General features: G+C 37.8%; 1 protein-coding gene and 1 long non-coding RNA gene across 2 annotated transcripts; both read right to left on the bottom strand.

Moving 5' to 3' along the window:
• Positions 1 to 1,913: 1,913 nt before the first annotated feature.
• LOC122645828 lies at positions 1,914 to 2,585 on the bottom strand. Its single transcript, XR_006330522.1, has 2 exons — positions 2,385 to 2,585; positions 1,914 to 2,236 (listed from the first exon to the last, which is right to left on the bottom strand). It is a non-coding gene; the product is annotated as an uncharacterized LOC122645828 (long non-coding RNA).
• Positions 2,586 to 5,185: 2,600 nt separating this feature from the next.
• Positions 5,186 to 11,126, bottom strand: LOC122645821 (putative peptidyl-tRNA hydrolase PTRHD1). Its single transcript, XM_043839197.1, has 2 exons — positions 10,703 to 11,126; positions 5,186 to 5,484 (listed from the first exon to the last, which is right to left on the bottom strand). Exons 1-2 carry the CDS (start codon positions 11,099 to 11,101, stop codon positions 5,302 to 5,304), a joined length of 582 nt encoding a protein of 193 aa, XP_043695132.1. The 5' UTR covers positions 11,102 to 11,126; the 3' UTR covers positions 5,186 to 5,301.
• Between the last annotated feature and the right edge of the window lie 151 nt (positions 11,127 to 11,277).

Genomic DNA, 11,277 nt, shown 5'->3' on the forward strand with positions numbered 1-11,277 from the left:
ACTCTAACTCTCATAAACAAAACGGTAAAGATGTCAACAGATAATCGAAAATTCGTATTTGATCTATATTCATATCCATTTAGGAGAATCCATATTCAAAAAATCACCATCCGAAAACTAATAGGATATTATCTGAATCTGTTCGAATATAATTGGATACAAATTTGATAATGCCACTATCCGACTGAATTCGATCCATTTAGATCCTAAACCCTTTCTCCCTCATCTCTCCTTAAACCTTTCTTTCCGCTGCGCCCCCATGGAAATGCTGAATTTCCTAGGGGCATGATGGTTATTTTGCCCACCCCTGTGTCTAGACACAGGGACAGCATACCACACAAGCTCATGGAGCATTCTCTTTCCCTTTAATATATTAGTTGAACCATTCTCTAAGCTGGCTGACCAAACCAATACCCCAGCCATTCAATCATAAATGTGTTCAAGTAGTTAATGATATTTTTCATTTTTTACTGTTATTTTTTTGGGTTTTCACTAGTCAATAGAGAAGCCACATGATTTACACCAGTAGAATATTGCTTTCTGAGAGAGAAGTCTCTGTATCACTCTCTGCATTCATTGATATGAGGTTGTTAATTATATGAGGCCCTAAGTAACAAAAAGGAATATATAGTTAAAGGAGAGAGTTCTCTGTGGGGGAGTGTGACCCTTGTCAATGAAAACGCATGCAAAAGCATCAATAGGGCGGGCATTTTTACACTCCCCTATAGACTTCTTTTTTCCATAATTAATTAATTAAAACAACAAACTAAAGGAGGCCATCATTTTCTTTGGTTTAAGCTATACATTGTCCTACTTTGCTATGCAACTAAAACTGTCCAAGTACATACTATTTTCTGACAAGTAACATCCCACGCACCATCCAACAATCCCAGCCATACCCACATCCATCACCCCCCCCCCCCTTGGGAAAAGAAAAAAGAGGGAAGCACTCCAAGCCCAAGGATAGTTCATTTCCTTATCCTGACCTAGCTCATGTAAAAATATTAAAGGTTACTTCAGAGAACTCTTACTTCAATCAGTAGCAGTGGTCTTTGTTCAAGAGGCACAACATCCAGTTAGAAGAAACTGATGTGTTTCACAATAAATGATTTAAAGAATATTTTTGGATAGATCACTTTTTTTTTTCTTGATTATCAATTTCATAAGACACTTTCTTGAAAGCCTACAATGGAAGATTGGAATAAAATCTACATGCTTGTGCCAATATCAGTTAGAAGAAACTTTTAGTAACAAGAGCTGGATCCAAGCCTTTACATGATCAATGGGAAATGTAAATTGGGTTTAGATATGGGTATAAATAAAATTTCTACATTAGTTATAGATACAATGATTTATAAATTCAACTCAACTTTGTCATGTATTAACTATCCTAAACTAGTCTCTGAACACAAAACTGTAGAAAGAAATGCAGCAAGAGATCGTAACCTCAAACTGAGAGTTGGGGGTGGATTTCGATACTGATAAATCCCAGAAAATATTATTTGAAAAGATACCTATATTGCACTGATGGTTTCTAACAGTTTACACCCCAAAAAAAAAATCTAACAGTTGATGAACAATAAAATTTTTACAACCCAAAATTTTCAAAAGTATCCAAAGTGTTCTAGCAAATTTACATACTAAGATAAAAGAAAATCAGCATAAACGTCTAATCCTCAAGTTCTTCAATGGTTGTTCAGAACTTAGGCTGTTCCACCGGTCTTTCTTCATCTGTAATGTCAAAAAACCCTAGTGGTGGTTTCTTGAGAAAGGGGATTTCTGCATTATAGTCTATTCCTTTCATTTTCCTCTTCCTATTTATAGTTTCAATCCCAGATGCCTTTAATTCCCCCAGTTTATGTAAAGAAGCAAGCCTCTTGGCCTCTTCAAACTGTTTTTCCCTAGCTTTCCTCTTTGCCTTCTTTCCTCTGGTGTTTGCTAACCGAGCCCGTGCTTCTGATAACATTTCTTTTTCATACTTATCCACCTCAACAGGGTCTGGAAGTGCAGGCTTGGATTCTGGGTTTGGATCAATCTCACCAGGACGCAATTTCCATGGGTCATGGCTGGGTTTATAGTTTTCATCTTTTACAAAGGCAGCATCAAGCAATTTCTCATAACGCTCAAGGCATTGAGATGGAGTTCGACCCACAATAGGGGCAATCGTTCTCCACTGTGTCGGCATGAGTTTGGCAAGATGAAGCAGTTTCTCATCTTCTTCTCTGGTCCATTCAATCTGCGCAACGATGAGAACTGGGTCAAACCAAACTGAAAGGAAGAAAATTCCAATGAAGCAACCTAAGGATCAAACAGGACTGGAAATAAGTGGCTCCGAAATAAGTTCTAGTGTCTCAGATGGATTAAAAAAGAACACAACGACTTACCTTTTTGATGGACGGATCGAGCCACTAGTACCACCGAGATTTGCACTGATTCGCTGACTTGCAGACAAGAAGGGAAGAGATCCGCGCCCATTGATTCTTCCCATATTTCATAACAGCAGCTTTAAGGATCTCATCTTCTGTGTTCTTCCACACTCCACCCTTTATCATAATCCTCATCTTTATCCTTTTTGTTGTTTCGCTCTGTTTCTTACTCAAGTACTCGATGATCTCTCTTGTCAGATTGCTTTCCAGAAGTAAAACAAGAGAATGATCAAAGAAAAAAGATTTTTACAGATGTGATGGAAAATCAAAAACCGTACTCGGGTTTGTCTTCAGAATATCTCCCTCCTCCTTCTTGATCTTCCGCACCGTGAGAGAGACCTCTCTTATTTCTCTCATTTATATCCCCTCTCTCTCAATCGTGCCCATGTCCTCTCTCTCTCTCTCTCTTCTTGTTTCTCTCGGACCCTCTATCTCCTTGTTTCTCTCGCAGTCTATCTCTCTCTCTCCTCTCCCATGTTTTTCTCTTTTTATTCCCTTCTTCCTATTTTCTCTCCTCTTCCCGCTCATACATATGTACATACGGTTGCGGGTGAACCAGGCCCGGTTGGGTCTGAATTTTTAAAACCCTAAGTCAACCCTGAGTCCTCTTAGCTCAATCGAAACCCAACTTAGCCCAAGGTCAGATTAAGATATCTCAGCCCAACCCAGCCTGGCCCTGATTGACCTTGATCGAGTTTGTCTGGATTGGGTTGCCCTTGATTGCCCGAGATTTTAAAACATTAACTCAACCTTGAGTCCTCTTAGCTCAACCCAAGCCCAACCCGACCCTAGGTCGGCTGAGATATCTTAGCCTAGCCCAGCCCCGTCCCACCCTGATTGACCTTGATTGGGTTAGGTTGGACCGGTTGGCCCTGATTGACCCTTTAATTCCCATATGGCATTCTTTTCCCCTATTTTAATATATTAGTTGAATCATTCTCTTATGGTGCGGAATGTTGGACAGTTAATAAGCATCATATAAATAAACTTAGTGTAGCGGATCGGAGATAAGAACGTGAGATGGATGAGTGGAAAAACTAAGAAAGTCAAAGTAAGAAATGATCATATTAGAGCTGATTTGGGAGTTGCCTCGATACATGATAAACTATGAGAAAGTTATTTGAGGTGGCAAGGCCATGTTCAACGTAGGCCTTTGTATGCTTTAGTACAGAGAAGTGATTTGATTCAGATTGAAGGAACTAAAAGAACCAGGGCTAGACCTAAAATGACTTTAGGAGGAGTGGTGAAGAAAGACATGCATAACTTAGGACTTGCTTCAAATATGACCTCGAATAGAACTGATTGGTAGGCAAGAATTCATGTAGCCGACCCCATTTAGTTAGGATACGACTGAGTTTTTGTTGTTGTTGTTGTTGTTATATTCTCTTAACTGGCTGACCAAACCAATACCACAACCATTCAACATAACCACAAACATAGTTGAACCATTCAACCAACATCACATACACAAATTACAAATTAATCATTTGTACCATAATGTGTATATCACTATTAGAATTTCTAAAAGTTGGGGTATTACACTCGAAGCCAAGTATTTTCCCAGTCCCATATTCTGTCTCATAATTTTACCTAAAAAATAGGATCATTTACTTGGAACAACATCTCCCACATTTTATGCACACTAAGGAAACTTGCATGCTAGAAATTTGGATTTGGAGATGCTGCCAATATTTGAAAATTAATCAGTTCGATTTTGATTCTATGAAATAAAACCGGTTATTAGATGGTCTGTTTTGGTTTGAAGAAGTGAAACCGTTTAAACCATCTAAAACTAATTAGAACTATTTTACTGTTGAATCGAGTATATATATTAAACCAATAAAAGAAGGGAAAATTACTCAGATCTACTAGATAAGAATGGAAATTATAAGATAAGTAGGTTTCAAATTTGTATTACATCCACTATGTTCTAGTTTAAAAAGATTTACTTAATCCCTAAAGTTGGTTAATACTCATGCCACATCAAAATAAAATAAAGAAAAACTTCCAAAAGTGTCCCAATCTCATTTAACTGTTTTAAAAAGTGTGAAATCTAATGAAAGTGTACCTTAATTGTAGGAGTAGAAATCAAAACGGTTATTATCCCCTAAAAAAAATTAAAAACAAAGCTATAACATCGAATCCAAAGGGAAGTACATCTTAATTGTTGGAATAAAAAACAATAAAAACATATTAAAAAAAAAAAAAAAAGGATGGTTCTGGTTCACCCACTATCCTAGGGTTCACCAACCCCTCCTAGGGTTTTAGTATGTTCCAAAATACCCTCCCAACCCATTCATAGTTGGAGAAAAAGACATAGAGAAAATTTAAAAATTAAAAAGCGAGAGAAACAATAAAATTGTGCACCCCTCCCCTCCTATTTTCCCATTGTCGTTTAAAAGTTTAAATCAGATTTTTGGACAATTTTAAAAGTTTACTTTTATTTTGTTCATGGGTGGCATGAGTATTAACCAACTTTGAGGATTGAGTAAATCTTTTCAAAATAGAAAGTAGTGGATGTAAAACAAATTTGAAACCTACTTATCTTGTAATTTTCATTCTTATCTAGTAGATCTCCCATAAAAGACCAGTTAGTCATGACATTCTATGGCTGCATTTGGTATGATTCGTGTTGTAGTGAAGCCCACAACATCTCACTGGTCAAATATATCGAAAGCGATTAAAATAATTTGGTTCAAAGTGGCCTTAGCCCAAGATATTTTCAATTACAAAATATTCAACAAATTTACAATGCAGACTGCAGAGGGATTAAATCATTAAGTAGGAAAATATTTCTACATATATCTTTGGGGATCCTCATCTCTCATCAATCAATATCACTTGATGTAATGCCGTTGATGCAACCTGAAAATTCTCACTTACAGAGTTTCAACTTCTTGAAGAATGATGAAACTATAGACTTGGGATATGGCTTTGTAGCAAGACAAGTGGGAAAATTTTCAGGTTGTTCAATCCATAGTTTATGAGCAATGCCAGCAGCTGTAAGTTTTTCTGATAAGTTCAAGATCTGGGGTTCTCCTTTGACCTCCAGCGTAACCTGCAAAACCACAAAAGCAGTTCTGAATGTATTATTTCAGGATCTATTTTGGGATTTAACAAAACAGCCAATTTTCTTAGCCATCCAAATTGGGTGCATTCACAAATCACAGAAGTAATGCTTCAATCGTTAGCTCTTACAAGGGAAAATCCCTGAGAATTTAAGTGTATTATTTTGAGTGACAACCCAATCTCTGCTACAATAAGCTAATCCAGTTTCATTTCTAAGGAGGGTGGACTCCAAAATTAATAAGTAATTAAGGATGCCATCACAATAGCTCTCGCAGTAACTACAAGGGAAAGAAATGCTCTTGGATATGGGAACCAACAATATTGGAAATCAAATTTTACCAGACATAGTAGGACCCTAATAGTAATCAGGTCGAGTTGATGCGCAGCCTGTTTTAGTAACAATGTTGTACATGCCAGATCCCTTCCAGTTGCATCTGGTACAGATTGATATAGATCATTTAGTTTCAGGATAAATTATGATGCACAACATATGTCTAGACCACATAAATGGTCCCACTAGTTTTCTCTTTGATTTTTTTTTTTGGGTTTGTGTGTGGGGGGGGGGGTACCTTTGGATGGTTTTAATGACCATAAGAATCAGACAAATTTACAGGCATTGCATATTTGATTTAATCATCTTATCGATGAGTTGGTTTCTGTAACTATGTGAATTTTTTTGCTCTGCAGTAACTTTTTATTTATTTAATTTGGATTTCCTCTCGGCATGCATGCACATATATAGTTTATTTTCACTTTATTCTTTAGTAAATATGCCTAAGAAAACTGGTTCGTTCAATGACATTCATATATTTTTTCAAACAGAAGACATTATTAAGTTGAATTATTGCCCCATTGAAATTAATATTAGTCATAGAGGACGGGCCAAGGAAACCTGGAAGAGCAAGAAGATTTTATTTGATCCAATTTAAAAACAACTCTGAGCTACTTCATTTGCTGATAGGGATTGTATATAGCCCCTTAATGTGTATAGAAGGTGGTGTTGGGACGTCAACTCAAGGCTGCTTTGCAGATTTGTGCCCGTCATGGTACAAGATCTCGGCGAGATCTCGAAAAAACTCGGTTTTGTGAAGTCTTGAAACGCAAGGATAGGCGATACAGGATTTGTGCAATATCACGGTCGAGATTGTCTCGCCGAGATCTCGTGGTATATCTCGATCTCGATTCGACTCGGTCGGAAACCAAGCTATAAAAAGGCACCCTCTCAGCGAGATTTCGACCTCAACTCGAAATCTTGCCTCTCTTGCTCTGCTATGAAGGAAAAACACTTGGAGATGAGGATTTTGGTGCTTTTTTTTGGTAAATCTCACCTGAAATGAAGATCAAAGCTTGGAGATTCAAGATTGAAGCTTCAACATCAAGAGAGGGTTTTGGTGTTTTTTTTCATAGATTCATGATCAATACTTGTTTGTTGATTATGTAGTTTTCATATGTGATTCAATATCCACCGACACTCATTTCAGTACTAGCTACTCTCAAATGGTAGGACTTGTTACACACTTACACTTGTATTTGTATAATTTATGTCTCTTTCCAAGTTTCTAACAATTATTAACAAACTGTCAAACCATCACCATACATGATTATGAATATGATGCCTAATGCTTAAATGGTTTAATTTTAATGCTTAATTAAGTTGATTTACACCTCTACTTTAATTATATGTGTTCTAAATATTGCGTGGAATAGCCTAGGGTAGAGCTCACCTACACCGTAGACTACCAACCAAGGGTCCGAAGCCAAAGTACCATTTTGGGTTTGAATTTGTAAAAACTAATGTTTACATTGTGTTTAGAAGGCCTAAAATAGGATGGGTGTCAGGTTTCAGGACCTATCTTGGCCATATGGCCACCGAAACCCACCACCGAGTCAAGACGGGGAAAAATTACACCAACTCGCCCAGATCTCGCCAGAACTCAGTTTCGTGGCCTGGCGAAACCAGGGGCGAAACTGAGACCTAAAACTTGTATGATAGATGGAGTCCACTAGGACTGTCCCTATTAGTTTATTTTATTAAAAATTACGAGTGGTATCTGGGTGCAGACAGTTTAATCTAATGGGTTACAAAAGAGTTTAGTGGCAATTCTGTCGTACACATAAATGGGCAGGTCAAGACTCTAGACATGAGCCATTTTCCTTTATGTAATTCTTTTATTGGACCTTGTCCATTAGTTAATTCTTAATTGCAGTTGGACTAGTAATAGGGGCATTTGCTGTTTTTTCTTTTCTCATGTTGGTACCATTTGTCTTTATATTCAAATTATAGTGAAAGTAGCAGTAGAGTAGCAGTCTATCGAGTTCTTTCAATTGTGAGGCACAGCTCTTCTTTTTAGGGCTGATTGCCTAGTTCTTTTCTTCTTTTCCTTACTGCAGAAATTTTTATTTTCAGCGACTCTAATATTCAAGAAATCATTGATCATCAGCCCTACTCATCAAACCCTTCAGAAATCCCAAATTTCTAAAAATCATGTCACCCAAAATCAACTTGGGCACCAAATCCGGCAAATCACCTTGGTTTGTACCTTTGTTTCCGCCACTATTTTAATTGTTTTGAGGCACTTGACCAAAATCCAACTGTAAACCTAGTTTCCCACATTCGCACATATTTGGCTACTCTTAAATCCAAATTCATGACCTGCACCTATTTGGCTACTCTTAAACCCAAAATTTTAGCTAACCTTTCCCTTGTATTGTCCTTCAATTCTAAAGTTTAGAGGTTGATAGCCAAGAGTAAGTCATATGCGTATCATGTACATCTAATAGTTTTCTATTTAATGGGTTTTTTCTAGTGCCAAAACTTAGCTGATTTCTATAATGTCCTACATCATCTGCGGAACATTTCTACTGGACTTCTGATTTCTGGGGTCTCATTTGTGTAACTGATTTAATAAATTCTAGACTTGCTCTCTGGCCTTCATTGGTTCCTCCAACACAATATTCCCCAGTTGAGGTTGAAGGAGACCCTTCTATGGGTTATTGCTTGGTGGTCTCAGTGTCTGGTGGTCCTTGACAAATTTCTCATCTCATAGTAAGAGACCTCTGTTTTTCCTTGAACATCTTGTTATATCAGACTCCTAAATCTAGCAATAAGTTGCCAGATGAGTTCATGAAAGGTAGTGTTGGGAGGGAATTTTGTCTGCGGAGACTTATCCTATATTGGAGTGAATCTAGAGGGCTGCTACTTTGTTTGCTTTGAATTTCTCTCATGCATCATATGATGCCATATGTATTCTCTTATTGTTTTCTATCAAATAAAATTGTTATCATAAGTGGTTTTAAATGAATCCTCCCCCCCCTAAAAGAATGTTTTGTTTATGGGTTTTTAATGGTGTCACAATTGTTTGTGATGTTTCCAGAAATCGCAAGACAGAACTGAGCCGTCCCTTTTCATGGTTTTTCCTATCTAAACCGTCTGTTCCTGCTCAGAGTTGGGTGCACAGTGATGTCTAGAATACCAGTACACATGCATGAACATACACGGGGTGCATGCTAATACAAGGGGAGGTATTTGATTGAATTATACTCTAGAATTTGACACATAGCTAATCTAGACCATGGCCTCTCTATCAGAATCGACACCTTATCAGTCCACGTGGCAGAATAGATGCCCTTGTGAGGTTTGAAAAAGTAACATATCCTTGAGGCAATAATATTTCGACTTTTTGACATAAACAATTAGAAATGCTTAATACATTTCTCTTACTTTTATTTCTTCATTCATGCGAGACTTTATAAGTCGGAAAAGTAATCCAAAATTCTGGAATTTGAAGTATATCCACATCTTTCTCGAAATGGTTCAAACCTGGTTTTACTGCTTCATTTCCACCTTCTATATTATTCAAAGGTTTCCAAGCTTATATTGTCCTTTTTATGCTGATAAAGGCCTTTTTTTCTGTGCACAGTCAAATCATTCTTAAATAATAGACATGCATTGTGCAAGGATCACTTTCAAATTCTCACATAAAAACTAGAGGAGAGTTTATATTTCATTATTAAGCAACAGAAATTAAATTGCAAGAGATCAATGGAAGCCAAAGATACAAAATTACCAATCTATTTGATATTCTCAAGATTTTAATACAACATAAACCCAAGCAAAAAATTGATGGTGGGATATAAATATGAATATCAATGAAACTATGGAAATACCACTGTGCAACTGTGCCGTTGTGATGCAGCCCAAAAATATATAAAATAGCTTTATTGTCAAATACAAGATAACAAGGGTCAAAGAGGACCACTTAACTCTGGGATCGATTGGGGACTCACTCAACCGAAGTGTGGGACTCATTCAACCAGAAGAGACCTCAAACTCAAATGGGGACTCACTCAACCCAAGAATGGGACTAACTCACCACAAGAGGTTACATTGGAATCAAAATTTTCTTCTCTTTGCTCTTCTATACTTCACAATACAAATATATAGGGGACGGGATAACTAGTCGTTGGAAAAGAGCCATTGGAATATAGCCTTTGAAAATTAATGACTGGTGATATTATAGCTTCATCACTCCACAAGTCCACATACCATGGGCTCATTGACTAGAAATTGACCAAAACTAAAATCAAAACCTGTCAACCTGTTAAACATAAGATTTGCTTTTAAATGATCAACGTGACATGTAACCCGCAGCCCATTCTTATAAACAAGAACAGAAGCCACATAACTCTAGGATCACAGTAGTTTGGTAGGATCCTTAACAAAAAAAAAAGAAGCTTGGTAGGAGTTTATCCCACCACTACAGGTCTAGGAGGGGCAAATGTATGCATCCTTACCCCCAGCTTCGCAGGAGAAGCTGTTTCCAAGTTTCGAACCTGCAACCAACAAGTTGCAATAGCGCAACTTAACCTTTGCGCCAAGGCTCGACCACTACACACTCCAATCAAAGAGGTGACAAATTGAATCTGAACCTTAATAGAGTTAGTTTAACAAGTGAATGTACAATTCTTATGAGAAGAGTGTTAGTAACAAAAAGTTACCAATCAAAGCCTCAAGAGAAGTCCAGAGATAAAACTCAGAAAACAAATTCCGGTTTCATTCCCTAAAGGAAATGCACTCTACGTAGCTATTCGTGGAAAAACCTCAAAGTGTTCAAACGAAAAACGAAATCTGACAGAACCGATAAATGATAATTCGAATATATCCAAAACCCAAAGACATAAAAGGAGGAGGAAAAAAAATATTCTACCTTGTGCATGGAATTGATATTCTCAAGGCTGCAGTAATCGAGGGTATGGGCGTCGTCCTTGTGACTCCAGATCGCCGATACAGAAGCATGACAGCCTTGCGTGACGATGCTTCCAAGTGGCCATGAATCAATTAGATCTCGACGGAGAATGATATACTGAACTAGAACGTCAGCTTCTGGGGTGTTTCCGACGGCATTTCCTGAATCGGAAGCAATAGAACTGGGCTCTCCTACTGCATCTACGGTAGAGCTGCTCATTGGTTCCGAAAAATGCCGATATAAAACCCTAAACCTCGAACCTGCTGGACGGGAAACCCTAAGCCTAATACTTGACGAAGGAGAATGGTAGCAGTTGTAGGTACAAGGAAGGGAAAGGCGAGGTGAGAGCAGTTTGAGCATGTCTGCAGCAGTCAAGACCGGTTTGAAATTAACGTCTAAAAGATATCCAAGACCGGTTTGGGCTAATACCGATCGGGGGACTCGAACCAACAATGAACCGGATAGAACTGATCCGGTTCATCCGAGAGCCCTGTCTCATGCTGTCAAGCTTTCCTGCTCTGCAACCACTTATATTC

This window comes from Telopea speciosissima, chromosome 1 (assembly GCF_018873765.1).
Source record: "Telopea speciosissima isolate NSW1024214 ecotype Mountain lineage chromosome 1, Tspe_v1, whole genome shotgun sequence".
Lineage (NCBI taxonomy): Eukaryota > Viridiplantae > Streptophyta > Magnoliopsida > Proteales > Proteaceae > Telopea > Telopea speciosissima.

What these genes read in the sequence shown, in the direction of transcription:
- LOC122645821 (XM_043839197.1), bottom strand. Translation starts at nt 11,101, where the DNA reads ATGCTCAAACTGCTCTCACCTCGCCTTTCCCTTCCTTGTACCTACAAC. An exon ending in ATATCAATTCCATGCACAAG is followed by an intron (nt 5,485 to 10,702) that starts GTAGAATATTTT and finishes GTGGTTTTGCAG; the next exon opens with GTTACGCTGGAGGTCAAAGG.